Consider the following 27,104-nt stretch of genomic DNA (forward strand, 5'->3'; position numbering starts at 1 on the left):
CAGAGCCCTGTGTTTTAGTAAACACAGGGCTCTGTACTGTGATTCACTAAGCCAATCAGCAGGTCCCGGTCATAAATCATTGGCCAGGACTTGCTGATTGACTTGTGCTGTACCGAATCACAGCACAGATGGGGCACTGGGCACGTGCACGTGGCCCCTACTGAGAGATTCTGGATCACGTACATTTATGTGATCCAGCACAGAGCGCCCGCCCTGCCGCAGTATATATACATGTGGCAGTCTGTAAACGGCGAATTTATGATTCTAAAAAAAAAATAGAACAATTAGAAATCAGGCAACATTTACTGTAGAAATTATAACATTTTATGCAGGTTGTATTGTATTATTGTTAATATTATTAATGAACTATAACAGAAAATACATAAATGCATGCTTACATAGATTTCATCATTTTTGAATCTTTCCTTCAGGTTCTGGAGCAGGGAATCCTCGGATAGGGTGCCCAGTAGAATCATATCACCCACCCCAACCATGCCATCCAGAAATGATAAGTTGAAATCCATTGTTGGAGATCTGCCTGGAAACTAACACAAATAAAATATGAATAAAAAAAATATATATGGCAAAGTTCAGCAGTATCAGAAACGCATCATCATTTTTGAAAGTATCTATTATTATAATATAAAGTACTAAATGCATTAACTCAGAGCAACCCTTAACAATTCATCTGCCACTAAACTCACCTAACACATTACAATCTGAATATACAATATCCTTTAGGTTTACCAAAAGTACATAATATGTGACCCACCTAATTAAAGTATTCAGTCCATTTGTATCTAATCAGGGATACCCTCATACTACATAGTTGTTCACAGACAAGCATACGGTCATACTGTAACATGTACGGTGAGCTTAAAGTGTAATGAAATTTGATTTGCTAATTACTGTAATTTGGTCATCATCATGCCCTCTTTCAACTGCTTGTTACCATACAAAAAGTATAAGGGCTCATGTACACTGCAGCTGATAAACTCACATTTAAGAGCTGCTGAGTGTTTTTTTCAGTAGCCCCTGAACTCACCGTAATGCTTTCCTATGTGTCCATGTACATATCTTCGTTTACAGTCATTTACAGGAATTTGAGTTTACAGTCATTTTTTTGAACGCAGAAAACTTGAGTTCAGCAGTCGATTTTATCAGCATTTCAAACGCAAGACACTTGTAAACGCGGCTAAATGCATCTAAATGCTGCAAATCGCATTTATAAGCGTTTGCGTCTGAAATGTTTTTTTAACTCTTCCAGTTCCCAATGCTGTCCAGAGCCTTTTTTCATCATGAAAAATGCATGTAAAGCATTTTCAAGGTACTCAAATGGACAAAACACTGAACACAGGATGTTCCTACCAAGCTTGTCACACATTGCAATGACCAATTCACACCTCAGACCTCTCCCACCCTTGGAAACCAAAGATATGTTAATGACCATTTACACCTCAAATTCCTCATGAAGACCCCCTGCCAGGTGACCTTAATGACTCACTCCAGCAGACACCTTTCCCACCCTTGGAAACAAAAGAAATGTTAATGAGCAACTCACACCTAATTATCTCAACACATACTACTGTCTCTGCTTCTACTGTGTGTATTTCTCTGAAACAGTCTGAAACAGTTAACAATTTACCACTTTTCAGTGCATTCTGGGCATTTGGGAGGTTCTCCTGTGCTTATCTTTAAAAAACGCTTCTAAACGCAAACGCACATAAACGCGTTATGCAAATGCAGCTAAACAGACGTTTTTAACCTAGGTTTTCCAGCAGTCAGTTTCCATCGTTCAGAAGTGTCCCGTGTACATGGGGCCTAAAGCTCCACATTAAGTACACTGAGTGAAAAAGAAAAACGACTAATGTTTGCTTTTTGAAACTAACAGGTAGTGAAAGCAATTTCTACACTTGTTTTTTTTTAAAGGTTCAAGGCTTTGGAATGTGCCCAGGGGTACCTAGTGGAGCTTTGCAGGGTAACCGGAATGAATCATGAACACTTTATGCAGGTTTGTTTGCTGAAGTGGCATAACTGTGATTCGTTAGACTCAACATCCTTGTGTCACTAAATGTACAGATCCTGCCATTACAAACTTGTTAACAATGAATGGCTTTGATTTCATCATGTGCACTTATCTCCATTATACCTGCCCCTTTGGTGCTCTAATATGTTGCAATAGGTTTCAGGCTTTCACTGATCAAATCTGCTTAAATCTTCTCACTGACACTTTGGGGGTTATTTACTAAAATTGGAGAGTTCAGCGCTGCATAGGAAACTATCAGCTTCCAGGTTTTATTGCCAAAGCCTAATTGAGCAAGTTGAAGTTGGAAGCAGATCGGCTATCTTGCACTGCTGCACCAGTTTTTGAGTGCACAAGTTTTAGTATATCTCCTCCTTTGATGCAAGTGTGAATTATTAGGTCAATAAACCATGATAGATAATGTAATTTACTACAAATGGGAACCTGTTTACATATTCCTGGAAGCAAGTATGTAGTACAGGTAGTATGGGTAATTTGGTGCTCTGATCAAGAAAACCTGTGGCCATGATAGGGACATGCAAGTATTTACATATTCTTAACAAGCAGTAAATGAGTTTTAAACAAACCCCCACTGACCTCTTTAGCCTCAGGTACTGTGGAGCAATTCATCCTCACAGTGAATGACAAAGGCATTCCGACCAAGTTGTGGTCAAATTCTTAGCATCTGTATAACATGCTCTTCTTCCTCCCAAATTTAAGTTAGGAGCAGGGGTGGACTGACAACTCATAGGGCCCCCGGGCAATAGGGGATCATGGGGCCCCTGTGTCCTTGCCCAAACTCAAAAAAACCTATGAAAAAGGTACCAGGGGCATCTCATGGGGCCCCTGACTGACCTTGGGCCCTCGGGCAGTGCACGAGTTTCCAAATGGTCAGTCAGCCCCTGGTTGGGAGCCTTCCAATGGAAACATAAAGCTGCTAAGTATCTGACTGCAACTCAACCAGAGCCCACTGGTTATTGACTTGGAGGTTTTCACTGGGGTCAGCAATGACTTGTTAAAGGTCCCATGCACACTATAGTTGTTTAGGCTCGTTTTAGTAGTGTATAAAAGTGTTTAGGTGCATTAGCGTTTTACTAGCATTCTTACTGTACATGTAGGTAGAAAAAATTGTTAGGAGCGTTTTAGTAGCATTTAGGAGTGTTCAGAGTAGTTTTTCTCCTGGAAAAGCACTCCCAAAAACTCTGCAAAAACAATTTTTTTTCTGCTCCTAAATGCTGAAGCTTGAAAAACACTACTAGCCTAAAATAGTATGCATGGACACATAGGACAACACTATTTAGCTTCTAGTAGTAGAAACAAATGCTGATAATAAGTACTAGGAGCTTAAAAAATGCTAGTGTGCAAAAGCTTATTTCTTGCTTGTTGAAAATATGTAAACATTTTATAAATAATTGAATGTCCAAAACCTGGCCAATGGTTCACTTAAAATTAGTGAGTATGGGGAAATGTGAGTCTACTAAAAATATTTGAGGAAAGAATTCCTATTAGTTAATGAGGCCTTATTACCCTATACATTTTCATTTATTTAGATAGCATATGCAAGGCATTTTTAACAAAACAAATCTGTGAGCGATTTTAAATATTTAAAAATAATTTTTTGCTTAAATGCCAGCCTGCTTTCCCTAAACCCCCATCCCAAAATTTAAAAAAAGCATGGTTAAATAAAAAAACCAATAGCATTAGAAGCATTTCCATGTCTCTCAGAATGCTGAAGAGCGCAAACATCATGCAAAGTCAATTCGCCACTGTGCATCTTCTTACAACACTTGGGTTCCTTCCCAAGATCCTGGGAGGCAGTCCCTTTGACGTTGTCATATCACATTCAGTAAGCAAGCTCACAAGAAGCTGGGGTGCAAGGTGAGTATTTGTCACACTTTTAACTGTGCTTTTTTTAAATGGTGGGGTAGGGAGTCTACAGATAGGCACTAAGAGGAGGTCCAACTTTCTAAAGATTTGTTTGTGTCCCTACCTCCCTGACCCCTGGACCAAAGCTTTGTTCTTCTGCCACCCCCATTACAATGAGACAATTACATTTAAAGTGTATCTCCAGCAAATCCTCCAGCCCCCAATCACAAAAGACAATAACGTTTCAGACTTGAAATTCAGAATTTGTTCTCTTTGCATTGTGCAACATCATCAGATCAATAGTTATTTCATTCATTCCCATGGATCACCACACTGGAGTATTGCTGTAGTGCAGTAGATTGCCAGAAACTGCCTGATTTTTGCTTAACCACTTCCAGTCCGGACACTTTTACCCCCTTCCTGCCCAGGCCAATTTTCAGCTTTCAGTGCTATCACACTTTGAATGACAATTGCGCGGTCATGCAACACTGTAACCATATTAATTTTTTAGCATGTTTTTGAGACAGATAAAACTTTATTTTGGTGGTATTTATTCACCACTGGGATTTTTTTTGATTTTTTTTGCTATATAAATGAAAAAGTCCAAAAATTTTGAAAAAAGTGTTTTTCTTATAAAATTTTGCAAATAATTCATCTTTCTTCATAAATCTTGGCCAAAATTTATTCAGTTATCTTTTTAGTAAAAAAAAAAACCCAAATTAGTTTATAACCAAAAATTATAACTTTTCTAAAATTTTTTACATTTTTATTTTATTTTTTATATTATTTATGTTTTTTTGTTTCTTTTTTTAACATACTGACACCCTAGCAGTACAGTGTCACCATAGTGGGGGGTGATGAAGATTTTTTTTTTTTACACTGATTGCTTTTACACCCATAAAGGCTGTAAAAGCAATCATTTCTCCTTTACTCAGCCTGCATTCTTGCAGCCATTGAGAAATACTGTGTGAGCTGTGATTGGTCACAGCTTGTCACATGGTACAAGGCTGTTGTGAATAGCCTTGTACCATGTGATCTCTGTGATCATTCACAGATTTCACATGTAGTAAGCAATGATGTCAGAAGTGACATCTTGCTTACTACTATTCATGTGATCACTGATTGGCTAATCGGTGATCACATGATCAGGACCTCACATAGAGGTCCCGTACAGCGATCGGTGTTCCGCTGTGTCCTCCAGACATATCGGGCACCGGATCGCGGTGCTGCGCACTCCCAGGGAGTGCACACAAGCAGGGAAGCGGGGAGGACGTTTTTTAAATGGTCACCCGCCCCTGCACTGCTCCCGTCTGGCCGTTTATATACATGGGCCAGACGGGAAGTGGTTAACAAACCTTTAAGCGCTATGTAGGCTTTTAAATGTCTGCATTTATTTGATATTAAAGTATTACTAAACCCACAACAGTAAAATCAGTCTGTATATGCAGTAAAGCGTGCTTGTTATACTTACGGTGGAACCTAAGGGCAATGTGTAAAAAGGCTGTTTGATCCTTTCTTCTCTGCCCCTCCACTTGTTGAAATGACCACCTGATACAGACTGAATCCATAGTCACATGCACATGCTCAGTTTGGTGTATATTGCTAGAGAGGTTGTTTTTTTTTTGTTCTTGGGAGAGTGCATGTGATTAGCAAAGGACCAACCAGCACTGTCCAGACAGAGGGTCAAGGGCTTTAACCAGTGCTCTGCTGAAGTCACAAGACTGCTCTAACTACTGATGAGAAAAGGTATTTAGCAGTTTATATTTACTAAAATAATTGCATTTCCATGTTGTGTGTACTGTGGCAGGCCAGATAGAGTGAATGCAGGGTCCTGGGTTTAGTAACACTTTTACTGGTTTTGATGAGGGGGTGGTGGGGATGCTTTGTTAGAGTTTACAGTATCTGTACACTGTAAGAGTACTCTTATTGAGGAGGCCCACACTGGGCACAGCACAGACATTACAATAGTTAAGTTGAACTAAACCACAGAGGGACACAGGTCAGAGTGTGTTACTTGCATTTAGGAAAAAAAAATACTTTCAAATGTTTAAAATGTCTTTATTGGGTTTGCTATTATATCTTTTCAGTGCCATATATGAGTACTGCCTTTCAGTGCCCATCAGTGCTGTCTGTGAATGCCCACCAGTAATGCCTGTCAATGCCCGTCAGTGCCAACTACCAGTGCCTCCTCATCAGTGCCCATCACTGCAGCCTCATTAGCGCACATCAGTGAAGGAGAAAAATTACTCATTTACAAAATTTTATAACAGAAACAAAGAAAAAAAACTTTTTTTTTCAAAATTTTCAGTTGTTTTTGGTTTGTTTATCAAAAAATAAATTGGTGATTAAATACCACCAAAAGAAAACACATGTCCAATAAGATACAGAAATGTGTTTCTATTCATATGTAATATTTTTATAGCGTGCAATTTATAGTCAGCCGAACTAGATAACGGCTGAGCACATAGCAACAAGCCATTTTATTGTGACAGTTTATGTTAGACATCCAGAAAGTAATATCACACACTCTCACTGCACATGTGAACTCTGCTCTGCAATTGTAGTTGTAAAATGACAACAGTCATTATAATAAGGGTATATATTAAACACAGAAACACACTGAAACAGAGCCTGTAACCTTGTGAGAATCAAGCCTTGTTATAATGCTGCATCAGCCATTCAATAGCACATTTGAAAATGCAGAAAACATATTTACGGAAGCACTCTAGCCTAGGAAAAAAACAACATACTATAAATGAGGAGGGTAGGAAGACATGGCTTGTTTTAACTATGAGCTTTTTAAGGCATTTGGAAGGGTGAAATTTAAAAGTCAGACTTCCCAAAATTGGTATTTTACTGGGTAAGGCAACCTGGTTGCTGCCTAAAAAAATGCAAAAATGTGTCTTGTAAAAGAAAATGCACCACTCCTGTTCCACCACTTGCACTGCTGATCTTCTCTCACTTGAACATCTATGACTTCAGAAGGCTACCGCCAAGTGTCTCCGCTCCTGTAGGACAGAATCCAGGGCACTGGCAACAAGGTTGCCGATACTAGAAGGCTCTGCATTCCAACACCCGCTGCTGCAGTTATGTCTACACTGTCTGTTGGGTGCCTGATAGTTACAGCATAGTTCAGGTCAACAGAGGCCGAGCAACAGCACAGAAGCAGGTGTTCAGGTAAGTAACTTCTGAACACCAGCGCTTATTCTTTCTTTTAAAGGTCTGAATCTCACTCTCTTCATCCTGTAATATGCTCTGTCTATTTCTTCCACTCACAATAGTGTCCTCTCTCTTTCTTTTACCTCTCTTATCCATCCTCAGCTTATATACAATATATCACCCGCACTCCTATCCTCCACCTATTACTGCACTCGCCACCACCTGCTAATTATGAACCCACATGCCTCCAGGACACTGGGGCATGTGTGCGCATAAAAATCTCACTCTCATCTTACTTCCTCTATTTTCCTATTTCTCCTAAATTCTGGGGATAGTTCCCTTAAAGTAGAACTATAGGAAAAATGTTTTTTTTTCATTTTGGATAGAGTAGGAGAGGGTTATAACCCCTGTCAGTTTATTTTCTGCCATCTGTGTCCCATTGGGTAGATTTACTTTCACTTCCTGTCCCATAGCCAAAACAGGAAGTGAGTGAAAATCCATGCAAATTAAAGGAATTAATTGGGGGCCCCAGGTCACCAGAACTAGTGTCCTCATTGCAAAAATTCCCTCTCTTTTACATTTCTGGAGACAACCCAAAGTTTTTCCTTTAGTTATTTCTGGCCCTCTGCTATACAACTTTTAGCCTTCACCCTGGCACCTTCCTTTAGTTGCAATCAGCACTGATCCACATAGTCTAGTTTCTATTCCCTTGCTTTCTACTTGCCAATACTGAAACCTGGCTTTTTTAATGTGATTCACTCACCCAGACCCAGTGGATAAAAGGGAAATGGACTTGGAATACCTCTATCTCCAGTTCTTCTTATCTATCTATCTATCTATCTATCTATCTATCTATCTATCTATCTATCTATCTCTCTACTCATTTGAAGCTTGCTGTGTTTGTCTTTGTTCTCCATTGTCTTTGGGGAATGCTGTTATGTACTGACCTCCTGAACCGATGTTATGCTTTCTTCTTTCAATGATGACTTCACTGCCTGGCAACCCTACTTTCTATCCTTTGAAATGCCCACTATCATTCAGGGTGACTTTGAAATCCCTGAAATGTTCGCACCCTGGCTATGTCTCAAATTTTGTAACTAACCTCATCTTTTGACCAGCACAATGGACACACACTTCTACTAACTCTGGCGGCAACATCCTTGACCTGATATTCTCCTGCCTCTGCACACACTGCAACCTCTCCAACATCCCTTTTCCTTCATCTCACTACACCTCCAACCAGCAAACAGCTACCCATAGAAACCTTCACTATTTAAACCCTTAAAGCCTTTTCTGACAAATGCCAGAACAATTGGCTTTCCAAACCACCTTACAGCTTATGTAGATGTGCCTTGCTTTAAGGTTTTTGATTTACATTTGGAGATGTCCAAATCAAAGGCAATTCAAGTCTTTTTGCACTGAAATAAACTGTGTAGTATTCAGAAGCTGTGTTTAAACCTCTTTGTGTTGCATTTTTGTGGAACACAAAACTTGTCCTATTATGATGCCTTCCTGCTGCTTCAGAGAGAACAAAAATAGCTGCAGGCCTTGCTCAAACACAACAGACTCATGGATTCCAACTGTAAAGTATTCAAAAACTGAATATAAGCACACAGCTCATCCATCCAAACCCTTACAGTATTCACTTCCAGTTTACACAACAGTTTATACAGATTGAGGTAAGTGTGTCCTGACCTACCACTGGCATGCTAGTTCTCTCATCAAAACTTCATGGGTCCTACAGAACAATCACCTGCAGCAGAAAATACACTGTAGACAACCAAGGTTACATACTAGGTGTCAAAAAGGCCCCTTTTAAAGTTTGTTTTATTTTTAATTTATTGCCTCTAAATGCCTCTCTGTGTTAGCCTATGTATCCATCCATATATGCGTTTACAAGCGTTTAGAGGAAGAAAAAAAAAAAAACCAGAGCAAGTGCGTTCAGAAAAGGAGTGTTTTGCCACAAAACAATGCCCAATGCCTAAACATGCTGAAGCACTAGACACATTTAGCGCTTGAGTGTCATTTCAATGGGCAGAGAAAATCCAATTTCTGGCCAATTAAATGAATAAGCGCCAAAATGCTTGACACTCCTGAATGCTTCTAAAGGTGCCTAAATGCAGTCGAAAAACATGGTTTTTGGTGCATTTTTAACATTGCATTCTTCAGCCAGGGGAGAGGCATTAATGTGTACGAGGCCTTCATGTACAGAAAATACAAAATGTACCTTCATAACTTCTAGCTGTCCCTTACAGGCAGTCCCTGAGTCATGAACATTTGAGTTACAAACAACTCGTACTTAAGAATGAAGGTAGAAACAGGAAGTGAGAGGAAATCTACCCCTAGGAAGGGAAATTCACTATCAAGGGAAATCCCCACTATCGTAGGAAAACGGTGCCTTCACTGAAGGTTTATCGCCAAAACTTGTTTCCATGACAGCCCAAAATTTTCTAAATCCAAGTGTCACAGGGACAGAAAGTGAGGTGAAATCTTCTGAACAAGGACATCTACAGCAAAACAAACATTACAGGGGTGTTACCCTTCCGTATGCTATCCAAAAAACTTTTTTGGATACATTTTTTTTGGCTGGAGTTACACTTAAAAAAATTTACCTGTTCCAACTTACATACAAATTCAACTTAAGAACAAACCTACACACCCTATTGTGTTCGTAACCCTGGGACTGCCTGTATTTAGAGGGACTGTCCCTCTCTTGAGACCATATCCCTCTGTCCCTTGCGCAGCCTCAGTTGTCCCTCTTGTTGGTGTCTCATGTGCACATTTCTAACTAAAATTTACAATTTTACTACCAAAAGTGTTATGCTGCAATAAACTGGATTTGCTGTGTAAATCCTGAATAATAATAATAATTTGTTATTTTGAAAAACCATTATAAAAGAAAAATAGAGGTAAAAAAAAATAACTTTTGTTGTTTAGCCAATAATTTTCTTCATATTGGATTTTTGTGGTTTGAGTAACCGTGGCTGTAGCAGGGACATGTCCTTTGCCTATGTACTGTGTGCTGAAAGGTATCTCTTTTTATTATTTCAGAAAGTTGGGAGGTGTGTGTACATCAGCTACTGCATGTACAACAATTTTTCCAATAGAGATTTGTAGCTCTTTAGAATCATTGTATTGAAAATGCTTGCGTAGATTGTGCATATTTTCAACACTTAGAAAAGCTAATGGTTTCTATGACATTTAGGATGCATATCTTTAGACATTCTAACAGGCATGGTTTGACTTTACAATCCCTTTCATACTGTAGGAAATCTTATTGAGCCATGCTTCTTATAGCTGCCATCCGGAAAAGCAACCTAAATACACTTGGGAGGAAGGATGTGAAATCCAGGATATCGAATGAATTGTCACCAGCACACTATGAGCATGGAACAAATAAACCTGCAGTGCGGAAACTTCATGCATGTACTTGGTAAACATCCTGAAATGAGTATTGGCTAATGTGAGATTATAGTACAGCGCTGTACAGAACTTTACAAACCCCATTTAAATGTCAATCTCATCCAAACAAGCTTAATCAGCTATAGAAATCCATATATACTGAACATGAACTACAGGCGTACCTCGGTTTACGAATTTAATGCATTCTCCGGGACGTTTCGTATTGCGAAAAATTCGTAAACCAAAACGCAGTTTCCCATAGGAATGCATTGAAAACCAATTAATCCGTTCCGGAAGGTCAGAAAAAAGTAAAAAAAAAGTATTTTATCTGTTCAAAACTCTTTATAAAGTGCACTTTAAAGGCATAAATACTGTACAGGGACATGATTAAAAATGAATTTGTAAATGCATTGAAAACCAATTAAACCGTTCCGGAGGTCAGAAAAAATTTTAAAAAAGTATTATCTGTTCAAAACTCTTTATAAAGTGCAATTTAAAGGCATAAATACTGCACAGGGACAAGATTAAAAAAAAAATTGTAAATGTATTGAAAACCAATTAATCCGTTTCGGAGGTCAGAAAAAAGTAAAAGAAGTCTTATCTGTTCAAAACGCTTTATAATGTGCACTTTAAGGGCATAGTACTGTACAGGGACATGATTAAAAAAATAATTTGTAAATGCATTGGAAACAAATGAATCTGTTCGTATTGTGAAAAAAATTTGCAAACCGAGGCATTATTTTCAATGGATTTTCATTCATAAACCAAAAATTGCATTAACCGAGGCGTTCGTAAACCGAGGTAAGCCTGTATTTACTTGCCAAAAACTTTGCAAATACATGTTCTTGTAATCCATGCCAAACTGCGTCCTCCCCATTCATGCAAGCTTAGGGGAACAAATGTCCAGCAGTCACTTGCTTGTCACAATCACTTCCACTATTACTACTCCTGTTATCCTTGTAAGGTGCCCCCATCCCTACAGTAACTCATTGCGCCCAGGGCAGTTCCTCCTGCCCACCCCTTGTCCTGGCCCTGCTTTAGACTGGTAGTGAACATTTACATTCAGCACCAACCGAATTGTCTGAAATTCCAGCTGTGGATGGCCTTGTCCGCACTGCCTTTTGTTGAAGGAGCCACCGGTTGACAGGTCCCAGCAGTTGCTGGATATAATAGCTCACAGGAGAAACTCCTCTGTTTAAGCTGTCTAGCATGGATGGGAGAATTGATTGATTTTTCTCTTTCAGCCTGCGGACTGAACAAGGAAAATAAAGATGTATGGCCAGTTTAAACCTCATTTCTGAGCAAATCAGAAATTATTCCTTGCAGTGGGGCTGAGTTTTACTTACTTTTTCCTATACTCCCCCAGCAAGTGCTGCTCTCACAATCTGGTGGTGGACTGTCTCTCTGCATTCTCGTGTCCAGAGCAGGGCTATGGACTCTATTCTGGTCTTTATGGCATCAGGACCCTAGACAGGCAGAAAGCAGGGGTGCAGACATTGCAGGGACCAGTCTAGCTGCAAGGATGAGTGGAGGAGCAGTACTAAATCTTGTTTTTGTTCCCCTAGACCTAAATGCATAGCCCCACTGCAAGGGATTATTTTTTTTATTTGTCTAGAGTTGGACTGTAAGTATCTCCTCCTTCCACCATCAGCTTACAGAGTGGTGTTGCGATAAACAGAAAGTTTAATTTAAGTACAACAGCTAAATTGAAATCGGATGAACACGTGTACAGGGGTTAATACTGTTGTTGCCTTTAAAGCTGTCTTTTATTTAGATGCAAACAGAAATGCAATGCAGTTGACCAGGTTAACCAATCATATGGGCGGCACAGTGGCTTAGTGGTTAGCACGTCAGCCTTGCAGTAAATGGGTCATGGGTTTGATTCCCAACCATGGTGCCTCCTGCATAGAGTTTGCATGTTCTCCCTGTGCTTGCATGGGCTTCCTCCCACACTCCAAAGACATGCTGGTAGGTTAATTGGATCCTATCTAAATTGGCCCTAATATGTGTATGTATGAATGTGAGTTAGGGACCTTAGATTGTACACCCCTTGAGGGTTAGGGACTACTCCTAGATTGTCAACTCGAAAGAGCAGGCCCCTCAATCCCCTCATGTTTTGCATTGTATTGTTCTGTCACATGTTCTGTCCCCCTTTGTAATGTACAGCGCTGAGCGAACTATTGGCGCTTTATAAATACTGTATAATAATAATAATGTGAATGTTCAATATATATATGTGTAAAGTGCTGCATAAATTGACGGCGCTATATAAGTACCTGAAATAAATAAAATATTTTAGCATTTATATACTAATTTTTTTTTCTCAGTTAAAAGGTGTTGGAAGTCAACCGTGACCCCCCCCCCCTAAAAAAAAAACCCTCTCCCCACATACACCCCCTCCAAACTACATCAAATAGTGAGTGTGGTCAATTTAACTAACAGTGGGAGGGTCTTAAAAGGGCATTAAATAACAGGGGTGCATTATGTACAGAGTTGGGGGGGGGGTGTTTGCACACTAACAGTGGGGGGGTCTTAAAGGGGCATTAAATAACAGGAGTGCATTATGTGTGCAGAGTCCAGGGATGCACTACGTACATAGTGCAGAGTTCAGGGGTGAGCTGTATACAGAGTGCACAATTCATGGGTGCAGAGTTCAGTTGCTTACCTCTGTATCCCCCATGCACATCTCATTTCATCCTTCTTCAGCTCTGACCTCTGCATGCAACCCCCCTCCACTGTCCCCTTCTTCTCCCCTCTTTGTTTTGTTGCTGTTTGGCTCCATGCACATTGGGCGTTTTAATAACGCTGGTAACGTTAGCTGTGTAAAATCATGTTAAAAATGTGAGTTTTTCAGCGTTTTTGTATTAAAATTTAGCAGCGTTTTGCTGCGTTTTTCTCATTTGCATGCTTAGCGTTTTTTAAAGTTTTTTTTTTACCAAAAAAAGTCCAAAAACGTTGGTTTGCCGTGATTTACCACGGTTTGCTGTATTTTTCAGCGTTGGAGAGTTTTTGCAGCTAAAAAGCTCCTCTAGAAACCCACTAGAAAGCCAAAAATGCCCCTGCCAAAAAACATTGATAACAGCCTATGTGTGCATGGATGCATAGGATAACATGCTGGGGAGTTTACTGGCTGTAGAAAAAAACTTCAAAAGCCAAAAACAGCTGCTGTAAAAACGCCCAGTGTGCATGAGGACGTAAGCTGAGGCACCCAGCAGGCTCTAGTACCTCCCCATACACTTTAGCTGGCGCCATCTCTGTCACTTGCAGGGAGATCATCCAGTGGGGGTGTTGGCATCTGCACTGCATCCTGGGCACCTGCACTCCCTTGTCCTCATCCTGCAATCAGTGGGAGCCGCTCAGGAGATCAGATCTGTGGGAGCTGTTGGGAGACAAGCTGTCACTTGTAAACACAGGAGCCAGATTTCTGTTTTTACAAGTGATAGTGGTGAGCAGAGGACCAGAGGTGGTGGAATGTTCCAGCTGAAAAAAAAGCTCTTTATATGCATGTAAAAATAGTAGTACCTTCATAATTTGTTCTATTAGCTAATTAAAATGTACTCCTTCTTTGTCCAAAACCTGCAGCCTAAGTACAGTAGACTCCAAAGCATTGTTACTGATATGCAAAGCTAGATTTGTGTCCAAAGTCAGCAGCTAAGTCCTCTTCACCATCTTTAGCTTCTCCTCCTGGCCACTGATATGTGGAAAAAACTGACAAATCACTGCTTCAAGAAGGACAGAGGTGTCTTTGATGTGTAGTCAGTCTATGGTTGCACTTAGGGGGACAATAACTGGATGTCTAAGGACAGGTTAATGAAGTTTTACTCATCAATTATGCCTTGGTGTTTTGTTTATAAGATGAACTTATTTTATTTTTTATCATTTATACAGCTCTGCAGTGTAGTGCCTGTTGAAATCCTGTGATCAAAAAAAGTGAACTGTGAAGTCACAACGGTACAGAAATGGTCAAAGCTTCAAAGCGGAAGGGTCTCAAACCCCAGGGTACAAGGCTTCTGATAGGGGCAAGGCTTTCTATGGTCTACCTAAGCCAAATCCAGGTGGACCCCCCCTCGTTAGGGACCTGTCCTAGTCACTCCTGCAAGAACTTGGTGGGGGGCTTTCCTAAAAAGAGACCCCTGGAGTTGGAGAGAGGAAAAAGACCCAAAGGTCACAGATCCTCGACCTAACATCAGGCCATTCTCTGTTCACTCCAGCCTCTGTGCATAAATAAAAAACTGATTGTTTTTAACAGGTTGCTGCATTAACATGCTGCTGTTTGCCTGAATAACTTCTTGTCTCTGGGATATATATGTCTTTATGTTTAATGTTCATGCCAATGGGCCAGCTTACTGCATATAGATTCTATGTAATATCTGGGCTAAGATGCAGCACATAGATGTGAAGCTGCATAGAAATGAATTTGTATTTGAGAGGCATTTTCTTGCAGTAAAGATTGTGATATACTGCAAAAACCAGATAAGTGGAAATGGACTGTCAAGACACAGTATATACTGCACTGGGCACAGATCCAACACAGATCCACACTGCCAAAAGACCTCACAGGACCTCTGCTTCAGCAACCACCCCATATTGCTCAGCACATGAAAGAATAATTCCTAAGCACTAATATTTCATGCCAGAAGCACACTTATCCATCCGGAACCAATCAGAACTGCTACCTATAGTAAATTCTGTGTAGATTGACCACCATTGATAGTCAACATACACCGGTCAGTCATAAAATTATGACCATCCACCATAGCATTATGACTACCCACCTAATATTGAGTAGGTCCCCCTTTACTACCACTACAGCCCTGCCTGGTTGAGGCATGGACTCCACTAGACCTCTGAAGGTATGCTGTGGTATCTGACCGGTCTGAGGCTATACAGCCCCATATGCAACAAACTGCAATGCACTGTGTCTTCTGACACCTTTCCATCCAACCCAGCATTAACTTTTTAGGCAATTTGAGCTACAGTAGCTCTTCTACTGGATAGGACTACATGGGCCAGTCTTTGCTCCTCATGTGCATTAATGAGCCTTGGCTGCTCATGATGTCTGTGCCTTGCCCTACAGGTATACCCATTGGCTGACCACTGACTGGCTGTTGAAGTGGAGGTCCTTTGAGGTCTTTTGGTAAACCAATGAGATTGCAATGGCCAGGTTAATGAATGCAGGTATCTAACCTGGTTTTCCATGTTTTCATATGTTATCTGCTCTGGTGGGTATCATTTCTACAGTCTACAATGTAAACAGTCTGTACTACCTATAGCAATAAATCAAATTGTGTTCTGTACTTGTACTTGTACCTCTGAGAAATATGTATATATATATATATAGAGAGAGAGAGAGAGAGAGAGAGAGAGATTTCCTATGTGTCCAGACTTTAAGGCCACCCTGTAATTAGAGTTGAACAGACAGCAATTCCTGCTACTTAACATATTGACATTAATTTTGGTAATGTCAGTACTTTAATATATGGAAATCCTAGTCCTTACATACAGGGCCAGATTTCACATTAGGCACTATAGGCATGTGCCTACAGATGCCCTTTCTAGAGGGGCGCATGTCTGGGGGGAGACAGACCCTCTCTCCCTCTCTATGGGCTCAAGCAGCTGCAGGCAGTTTTGTTATGCTACTGCTGTCCGGTGGCTCCCAGGTGGTCTGAATGGCCCCCTCAGTATATTCACAAGGGCCCATGACCTGCAACATGGAAGGACTTTTTTCCTAAATCGGTTCACAGGCAGATTTAGACTAGCCGCTTTTGTTGATAAAATGATAGTTCCGACTCACATTCCCTGAGTGACATCAATCACAGCCGCTTCTTCACGGCCTGCCTCTTTCAGTGAAGTGCTGAGGGAAGGGGCAGGCTCAGTCTGAGAGGGAATCAGTAGTAGGTTGGAAGGAGGCAAATGGCAGACATCACATCAACAGCACAGTGGGCAGAGGCAGCTGCCAGCGTGAAGTGAACACACAGGCACAGGAGTACACTCAGGGAGGACTCCTCCATCCATCCTCCATTCATTAAGTCTGCAGAGAATTCTCAGAAAAGGTACAGTCAGTAAAAGAGATATAAAGCAAAGTGTGTGCCTTGCCCCAGTGCAGTGCCCTGGTTGTTGCCCATGATGAATTAGGCCCCTTTCACACTAGCGCCTCACAGTGCAAGGGGACCTCTGTGGATGAACTCTGATGTAAGAGGAAACACTGTGGACCCTGATGTATAGGGAAACACTGCTGACTGTGATGTAAGGAGGGGGGCTTTGGTGACCAGAGACCACCTTACATCAGAGTTCCCCTTTACATCACAGTCTGCAGTGTCCCCCTTACATCAGAGTTCCCCTTTGCATTAGGGTCTGCAGAGGTTCCCCTTGCACTGTGAGGGGGAACCCTGCAGATTCTGATGTTGACAACTCTTGTGTAAGGGGGGCTCTGGTGACTAGAGACCCTCTTACATCAGAATTCCCCTTTACATCAAAAAAACGACTTGATTCACATATATGCGACTGTGTGGGCCGCGTTTTGCGTGGGCATGAGAGCCCATTCATTTGCCCTGTGACTTCTTTGGAAACCTCAGTACAGTTGCAATATCCAGTGTGGGCGGTGTGCCATTAGAACTAATGGCAACCGCTCTCGGGTCCGCATTCTCCTGTGCGGGTGGTGCCATTGCACGGATTTTTGTGCGGATCCGCAGGTGCACCACCCACACATATGTGAACCTAGCCTTACTGTCTTTTCTTGGGGGGGGGGGGTATGCTTCAGAATTCTCTGCCTATAGACTCCTGAGATGTAAATTCGGCCCTACTTACATAAGGCCAGAAATTGAACTTTTTGTGATGGTGACAACTATGCCATCCTGTAAAGTACTGGTGTGTCATCTACTAATTACTTTCATGTCAGTATGTATGATAGATGATGCTTTAGCCAAGCAGTGCTGGGCCTCACAGTGGTTGCATAGGCTGCTAAAGACTTCAGTTACAGTCGATCACGATGTCTATGGTCACAATGTATACTTAATAGTGTTTCACAAAAATTGTCCCTACAACAGACATTTATACTGTACAGTATATGCAGACTGTCATGCTAAAAAGCTTTGAAAAAGTTACAAAGTGTACAGACATATCAACATCAGCCATAGAGATCATTCAGCAAAATAGGCCTATAATTCTACTTAAAGTAAAACTTCATATAAAAGGGGAGGTTCCGCTGCTTGTTTCTATCCCCCCACCCCCCTTCAGTGTCACATGTGGCACTTTTTGAGGGGGAGGGAGGAGCAGGTACCTGGTTTTGACAGGTACTTTCTCCCTCTACTGATCAGATGAGCTGCGGCGATCTGAGCCAGATGTTCGGCCTCCCCTTCTTCTCCCCACAGCCTTCTGGGACACACCCAGAAGACTGCAGGACCTTTCACAAAGCGCAGCACGGCTCACGCATGTGCAGTGGGAAACCAGCTGTGGAGCAGCAAGGCCTAACTGCAGGATTTCCTCACTTGAGATGCCGGCACCTGCACCTGAAGCCAACTTAAGAATCTGCTCGGGTGAGGACATCGCTGGATCCCTGGACAGGTAAGTGTCCTTATATTAAAAGTCAACAGCTACAGTATTTGTAGATGCTGACTTTTCATTTTTTTGAAGAAGTCTGGAGCTCCGCTTAAATATCGGTAAGCTGTTTATGTGAAATGTCCAGTTCAAAGGAAACATATACTGCTATAAATTAAAATTAAAATGTATCTATTTAAACGAAAAACAGAAAATGTAATATATTACAGTTTAAAGGTCCTGAAACGTGGCTGCTGCATTAGTTCTTTTTATCAGACATTTATTTTCACCTGATGATTCTGCCAGTAACACGCTTCTTGATCTACGGTGACTCCACCTTCTCACTGCACGGTATCTACAGAGGAGCAGCGTTGTGTCTCTTGGCTGATTTCCTTCAGCTACAAACACCTTCCCCTGTCCTCATCCTCATTAGGCTCCTTGCACACTGGGCATGGCGTTTTATTAATGCTGGTAACTTTAGCTCTGTAAAGTCACGTTAAAAACGTGCGTTTTTCAGCGTTTTTTTAGCGTTTTTGTTTTAGCATAAAAAGGTGTTTTGCCGTGTTTTTTTCATGTTTTTGTTTTTTAGCGGTTTTATTTTTTAGTCAAAAAAAGTCCAAAAACACTGGTTTGCCATGATTTACCGCATTTTGCTTAGTTTTTCAGCGTTAGAGCTTTTTTACAGCTAAAAAATTCCTCTAGAAACCCATTAGTTCTGGGGGTTTTTTCAAGCCAAAAAACGTTGATTACAGTCTATGGTGTGCGTGGACACACAGGAAAACATGCTGGGGAGTTACGGGCTGTAGAAAAAAACGTGAGAAGCCAAAAAGAGAAGCTGTAAAAATGTTCAGTGTGCATGAGGACTAATATTGGGAGGAAGTGTAGTACAGAAAATAGCTGGGAAAAGCTGATAACACCATCAGGAATCAGCAGGACACTGGATTTCTAAGGGCTCATGTAAACGGGACGTTTGGAAAACACTTCTGAGCGATGGAAACTGACTGCTGCTAAACGTAGGTTAAAAAACGTCTGTTTAGCCGCATTTGCATACTGCATTTATGCACGTTTATGTGCGTTTGCATTTAGAAGCATTTTTTAAAGATAACAACATCAGGAGACCTTCCAAAATGCCCAGAATGCACTGAAAAAAAGGACATTTTGAGAGAAATAGAGAGAGCAGAAGCAGAGAGAGCAGGATGTGTTGAGATGACCTGTCTTTTCTGGTTGTATTCACTATGGACCCATCATGAGCAGAATACAGCACGTTCTACCTTATTTTCCTTCACGCAAAACCTGGAACTGACTGCACTGGTGTACTGGGTCCATTTGAATACATGGAAAACACTTGCATGCATTTCTGATGATGAAAAAAGGCTCTGGACAACATTTGGATATGGAACAGTTGAAAAAACGCTTCTAAACGCAAACGCTTATAAATGCAATTAGCCACGTTTACAAGCATTTGGCGGATAAAATCTACTCCGCATGTTTGGTGCGTTCAAAAAAACGACTGTAAACTCAACTGTCTGTAAACAACATAGTGTACATGGACACATAGGAAAACATTAGAGAGAATTCAGGGGCTGCTGAAAAAAACGCAGAAAAGCTCCTCAGTTTAGCAGCTGCAGTGTAAATGAACCCTAACAGGATCGAGAATTATATCTTTATACTTTATATACTGATAGTTTGACAAACAATTACTGTGACCATGCCACAACAGTGGACCAAATCCTAGGCTCGTAGTTGTTGCACAGTATTCACCTTCAAAAGTCTTGTGTGACTGTCAAGAAAAGAAGTCATTTAAGAGGTGGTAGTATCGCTTCCTGAATGCCTGTCAGCCATTCCTGTTCTAAGGCGGGTCGCTTTTTAGAGACCAAATATGCTCTAACTGTGTCTAGAATCATAAACAACTTAAAACTGAAGTCTTAAAGTGGAACTCCACTGCATCTGAGCACCACAAACCAAAAACGCTGTTTAACTCAATTGTAATATTCAAGGCAAACACCCTCATCTATCTAGGTCTTTATTTTGCTGAGAAATCACATTGAAAAACACTCCTTAGCATTTCTGGCCTTGGCCATTTGAGTATGGGCAGATGATTCATGTAGCATTTACTTCCTGGAATCCATCTCCCTTAGCTCAGGCATGCAGGCAGGAGGGTGTGCTTAGCTGAGAAAACCCCTCCTCCCCTCCTGAAGAATCCCGGGATGTTTGACATCATTTGCCCAGGCATAGAAACCAGGAAGTAACTGAACAAATGTAAAAAAAAAAGAGTTAAAACAAGAAAATATGACATAATTTCCTATCTATTTACTAATGCTAGCAGCATAAATATTAAAAATAGTAAATGTTGACTGAGAGGGTGAAGTTCTGTTTTACTGCTAAACCATATTTGTTATTAAACAGTGAGCATCTGGCATGTTTTGAAGAAGCATCAATACGTCAATGCATTTAAAGGTGATTATAAACCCTTACATATACCCAGTGAAGTGACTGGCTTCAGGTGATACACAGAAATTAAACAAATCCTCCTCCATAAGTTGTACCTGTTTATTTGCAGCCCTCTCTTCTCTACAGCTGTTTAAAGTACAGAATTTATACAGCTTGTCTGAGCTTTCATAAAGCAGGGTGCGGGGAACTCTGCAGAGGCCAGTGAGCAGAGTTCGGAGACCAGATTAGAGGGAAGGGACACCCCTCCCTTCACACACCACACAGGAACAGAGCTGAGGTTGCCAATCACAGGCAGTGTACTGGAGCTCCCTCCCCTGTTTTTCTTCTCTTGGTGTCAGGAAAACCTGTCAGAATTGATAACAGAGGAAAAAGGCAGCAGACAGAAATGACACTTTTGCTCTGAACTGAGACAAGTACAAACTATAGAGAGATATGTTTTGTTCCTATTTCATATCTGAGAGTTACATCCACCTTATCCCTTCAATCCCCAGATATCTCCTACTACAACAAAGCTTCTTTAATTAGAGCCTGTGTCTTGTTTATTTAACAATAATTATTTTTACAATATTGAATGAGAACAACAAAGCTGTCCTTTTTGGCGTCTTCTTGCTTCTCTCCCACATGCAGCAGTTAAGTGAAATCCTTCATTACAGTACAGTAACAGATTTTCTTAAAGATTCTCTGAAAAAGGCAAATATACTTTTTTTTTTTTTTACATTTTCTGTCAGTTTTTTTCTAAACTGTTTTCTTTAATTATTTTAATGAATTGCATAAAACTTTTTTTTTTTTGAGAGAAACATTTTAAACCGAGTGCTTTCAAGATACAGGTTTTGCTGAACTCTAAGGCTTGCTTCACACTAGTGTGATTTCAGATTCGATTTGAGTCGCACAGAATCGCATGACAATGGAAATCACATTGTTTTTAATGGTGCCCGTTCACATCAATACAGCACAGATTTTGGAAAAGGGTTCTGTGCTATTTAATGCAATTACAATGTGATACAAATCGAACTGCATAATCGAACTGAAAGTCAGATCAAATTGCAGAAGCAGTAGTGTGACTATGCAATACAGACTGATCGTAGCGGTTAAGAGGAGTCAGCAGGGTGCTGTACATAGCTTCCTAAAAATATGAAAGCACCCTGTCTCAGTACTCTTCTCAAACACCCTTAGCCCTAATTCAAGCAGTGGACTAACCTTTGTGAACATTAATGCAAATATCAAAATTCCTTCATAGGCAGATGTCAGTTTGGAGGAGTAGGTGTAACTACTGTAGGTGTTCCTGCATGTAGACTGCACTAGGTAAAACCCGCAAGCTATGGTGAGCCTCCATGATTAGAGGCAGGGGTGTACGTACAGGGGTCACAGGAGTTGCGATTGCGACTCCCCTGCACACCTGGATGGGGGGAGGCGGCATATAGAAGAACCAGTTCTTCTACTTGTAGCCCCCAATGCCTCCCTATGCTGTCCTGCTGTCCTGGGCCCCTGTGTGCTCCCGCAGCCCTGCCAGGTTCCCCTCTCCCACCTCCCGCTGGCTGCTGTGGGTGATTTTGTCAGGATGTGTTATTTACCAGCCCCTTCCTTGTCTTAATGAATAGAGTCTGCTCAGCAGTCTAGCACCACGGGGCGATCCTCAAAGTATCATCCTGAAATTTGGGTCGTCTGCTGCTGGGCACTTTGCTGGCATCGCTACCGACTGTCTTGATTGAGTGTCAGAAGGCAATCTGGTGCCATTCTATTCTGCCAGGAGCCTAACCCTCCTCAGTGGATTTCGGTTGTGTCATCTCCCAGGGGTCTGGTGAGCAGGTGCAAGCCCAACATTCTTCCCTAACACAATATAGAAACTGCATGAAGACATTGTTACCCCCACATTATCTATTATAGGCTTTTGTTGGGAAATATCATGTGCTATCTTATTCACCTTACCAGTGCACAGTGATACTTTAGGGCCCCACCATAAACTAGCTGAAGACCAAGGACGCATTGACCTGAGGGACTCAAGGATTCAGTCTACAGAGTCTGTCACTGACTGTCCCTTTCTGGTGTTATATCCATTGTTTATTATAAGGGGGGACCCCTGCCCAGGTTTCATAAATTGTGCTTTATTGCTTCCTTTGCCTGTGGCAGCAGTAATTGGAGGGAGCTGACTAAGTCTCCTCTTCTCCGTCTTGCTCCTGGAATCATAGGTTTATGTAGGATCTGTTGGTCCTGTGTTTAGATGTATTTTCACGGTCATTCCACTGTATATCTTTACAGTATATGTTATTATTTACTTGATATTATACACAACCACCATAGAACATTTTCACAGTCCACCATTGCTGTCTGTTATATGACATACTACAATAAAAGTATGCCTTGGTAAAAAGTATTGCACAGATACTGTATATTAAGACTTGAGCTGTCACAAAGCAACATGAACAAACTCCCAGGGCCTTGCTGTTTATGCAGATTGTGTATATGAAGGGGCTTGCCTGCTTGTGGTATAGTTTCGTCCCTTTATGTTGCCTCCATCATACTGGTGCCAGAGATAACATTTACTATGCTAACTGTATAGTCTGCTGACTGATGATGCTAGAGCAATCAATACAATAGTTCTTTTGTGCAGCTATATTACAGCAAAATCATTTGTTTTCTTGGTCTTCTTAAATTTTTAATTGAAACCTCTTAGAATGATCCCCTGAAGGGACTCCACCTTCCTGCAGACCCAACCTTCCATGTGGACTATTCTGTACAAATAGATTTCAACTTCAGGGACACTGCCGGTGACAACAGTTATAGAAACCCATATTTGGTCACAATGGCACTTGAGTGAATTTGTTGATATCAGCTTGGATGGACTTAGATCTCCAGGGAAGGAGTGAAAATCTTTTTACACCTTTGATGTACAACTACACAGGATACTGTTGTATTATACTGTATATTACAACAGTTACTATCATTAAAATGGTGTACCCTGTTAGACCTATACAGGTCATACACGTTAAGATTTCATCACATTAGGATATCGATCGACTTAGGTACAATCAGCATTTCAGATTTTTATGAGCGATTATTGCCAGCAGCTATAACCGCTAGCAATAATCACTGTGTTCTCCCAGCAGGGATGGCTCCCCACGCCCCCCACCGGGAGAACACAATAGCTTTGTGGGAGGGAGTGTGTTGATGGGGGAATCAAGCGATTTTCTTTCCTGCAACCCACGGCATCATCTATAACCTGTCTTAAACTGCACTTCCTTCTAACCTGCATTTCTGGTGGTGTGGTGCTGAGGCATCCCTACAGTTCACCATCTGAAGAACCCTGGAAGACATTTCCATTGTTCAGCTCAAAGTGGAAACCACCTTAATTTCACAAAACAAATTTTCAGTTTTTTAGACACTGAAAGTTGCCATAGACTGCTAATCGAAATGCATGGAAGACAGCAGCACAAAGTCTGCCTGCAGCCCTTATTTAGCCCTGTAATATTGTAAGGCTCTGCAGATTCTCTTTAGACTTTCTATTCACCTTTGACTCTCTGTTCAGAGTAATAAAGCTAATCTTATCTTCCATTCAAATAAAAAGTAGTAATGATCTGCCATTTCCAAGCCATAAATACATAAAAAATACATGAGTGACCAAAGATCACATTGTATCTAACGATCCTCTCCCAGGCTAGGTAAAGTAATACATGTTATCATAGACTATTAGGCCCTATAGTAGAGCTATAGCAGTGTGTCATGTACGTCACTGATATGTGTCCTGTGTATAATATAGGGACAATCCAGCATATATGGAGAGTCCAGTGTATGATATGGGGTGTATTCAGGGTGTGATATAGGGAGATTCCTGTGTATAGTATAGTCCAGTGTACAATATGGTGAGAGTCCATTGCATGATTTAGGGAGAGTGTAGTGTATTACATGAGAGAGTTCATTGCATGATATGGAGAGAGTACACTTTATGATATCAGGAGAGTTCATTGTAAGATATAGGGACAGTCCAGTGTATGTATGAGGGGAGAATTTGGTGTATGATATGGTGACAGTCCAGTGTATGATATGGGAAGAGTCTACTGCATGATATGAGAGTTCAGTGTATGATATGGGGTGAATCAAGTGTATTATATGGGGACAGTCTAATGTATGATATGAGTAGAGACCAGTGTTTAATATGGGTAGATTTCAGTGTATATGGGGAGTGTCCAGCGTAGGATATAGGGGAGTCCAGTGTACAATATGGGGAGAGTCCATTTTATGATGTGGGGAGACTCCAGTGTACGATATGGGAAGAGTCCAGTGTATGATATATGTAGAGTCCAATGTAGAATATGGGGTGAGTCCAGTGTACGGTATGTTGAGAGTTCAGTGTATAATATGAGTAGAGTCCAATGTACAATATGGGGAGATTCCAATGTATAATATAAGGGATTCCAGTGTACGATATGGGGAGAGTCCAGTGTACGATGTGGGAGAGTCCAGTGTATGATATGAGTCCAATATACAATTTGGGGAGATTTCAGTGTATAAGATAGGGGAGTCCAGTATACGATATGGGGAGAGTCCAGTGTACGATGTGGGAGAATCCAGTGTACGATATGTTGAGAGTCCAGTGTATGATATGAGTAGAGTCCAATGTACGATATGGGGACATTCCAGTGTATAATATAGGGAAGTCCAGTCTACGATATGGGGAAAGTCCAGTGTACGATGTGGGGAGAGTCCAGTGTATGATATAGGGGATTCCAGTGTACGATATGGGGAGAGTCCAGTGTACGATGTGGGAGAGTCCAGTGTACAATATGTTGAGAGTCCAGTGTATGATATGAGTCCAATGTACAATTTGGGGAGATTCCAGTGTATGATATAGGGGAGTCCAGTCTACGATATGGGGAAAGTGCAGTGTATGATGTGGGGAGAGCCCAGTGTATGATATGTTGAGAGTCCAGTGTATGAAATGAGTAGAGTCCAATGTACAATATGTAGATATTCAAGTGTATAATATAAGGGAGTCCAGTGTACAATATGGGGAGGGTCCAGTGTATAATATAAGGGAGTCCAGTGTACAATATGGGGAGAGTCCAGTGTATGATGTGTGAGAGTCCAATGTACGATATGTTGAGAGTCCAGTTTCTGATATGAGTAGAGTCCAATGTATGACATGGGGACATTCCGGTGTATGATGTGGGAGAGTCTAGTGTATGATATGTTGAGAGTCCAGTGTATGATATGAGTAGAGTCCAATGTATGATATGGGGAGAGTCCAGTGTACGATAGGTTGAGAGTCCAGTATATTATATGAGTAGAGTCCAATCTATGATATGTGGCGAGTTCAGTGTATGATACGGGCAGTGTCCAGTATGAAATATAGAGAAAGCCCAGTGTATAACATGGAGAGAGAGTCTGGAGAATGGTATGAATAGAGTACAGTATATGATATGGGGAGAGAAATGTGTACATTTTGGTGAAAGTCTAGTACAGTGTTTCTCAACCATTTTCAGTCAAGGCACATTTTAAAGTTATGAACAATCTTGAGGCACCTTTTAAAATTCTGGACAGTTTCAAGGCATTCTGAAATGTAAAAATCTATTTGAATAGTTTTACCTAATGCAGCAACATCCACACATGTACAGTAGGACACTCAAAGTTAGAGGGAGGTTTTTCTTCTAAAGCAAATACACTTTTGCACACAGATACTGAATAGTATTCCAAAATTTCTCTTCTCCCTCAGTTTCTCTCTATTGTTCAGCTAATGTGACCCTATTACTATTAGAGAGGGGCAGGGAGGGTCAAACAAGGATGCCGTGTAGGAAATCAACATCCTCCATATAAACTGATGGCATCATTGGCTGTTAGGAAGCTGGCAGCTGGAAGGTTGTAATGGTGCACAGTGAAAACCTGTGGCTTTGTGTAACTAAAAGGCAAGCTTGATCCACCTGCTGGCTTGTATACAATTTTTGGGATATTTTTAGGCATTATGCCAAGGCACCCCTGAAAAAACTTCAAGGCACCCTGGTTGAAAAAGGCTGGTCTAGTGTATGAAATGAAAAGAGTCCAGTATATAGGAAGAGTCCAGTGTATGATATGAGTAGAGTCCAGTGTATACTATGGGAATAGTCCAGTATAGTCTGTCTTGCCTTGCACATAGCTTTGTATTACTGCAGCCACTACATCTAAGTAGGTGACATTGATCAGGTGATCCCTACATTTGACTTAGCTGTCTACATTTTATCATGTAATAGGCTACTTTTAGAATAAGGCACCCTAGCCTTCCGCTCAGGGGCAGCAGAGCATTTAGGACACCTTTCATCCTGCACAGCTCATTGGTTTTCATTGATTTTAAACCAAAAGATCCACAAACCATCACACTGCAAAGATCTATAAAATTTGCTATAAAACATGTTCAGGAAATGTATTTAACGTTTGACCTTAAAAAAACGAAGCCAGGAAAATGGAGTGGCATAGCAGAGCAACTGATTAGATTATCATCTGTAACAAAGATGAAACTGACCTCATGTATGATAACAGAATAGTTTTACTTTGTGAAGGCCAATTTTATTGTGTTTTACAATCTTTGGATACATGATAGATGATGCTAGATCACAGCTGAGATTTACTTTGTACCGTGCTCTGATTTTGAGTTCGGTTTCCAGATTTACATTTTATTGCGCACATGTTGTACAAATACCTT

General features: G+C 41.0%; 1 protein-coding gene across 2 annotated transcripts in view; it reads right to left on the reverse strand.

The window, feature by feature from the left end:
- Nucleotides 1–27,104, reverse strand: part of MYO1A (myosin IA) — a 150,673-nt gene that overhangs the window by 120,850 nt on the left and 2,719 nt on the right. For both annotated transcript variants that reach the window (XM_089681053.1, XM_089681043.1), the window contains exon 2: nucleotides 399–545. In XM_089681053.1, coding sequence (XP_089537179.1) covers nucleotides 399–524 — 126 coding nt within the window. In that variant the 5' untranslated portion in view covers nucleotides 525–545. The remainder of the gene's footprint in view (nucleotides 1–398; nucleotides 546–27,104) is intronic.

Source organism: Staurois parvus, unplaced genomic scaffold (assembly GCF_062004578.1).
Source record: "Staurois parvus isolate SC_StPar_1 unplaced genomic scaffold, SC_StPar_1.0 ptg000017l, whole genome shotgun sequence".
In the NCBI taxonomy this organism is placed as follows: Eukaryota; Metazoa; Chordata; class Amphibia; order Anura; family Ranidae; genus Staurois; species Staurois parvus.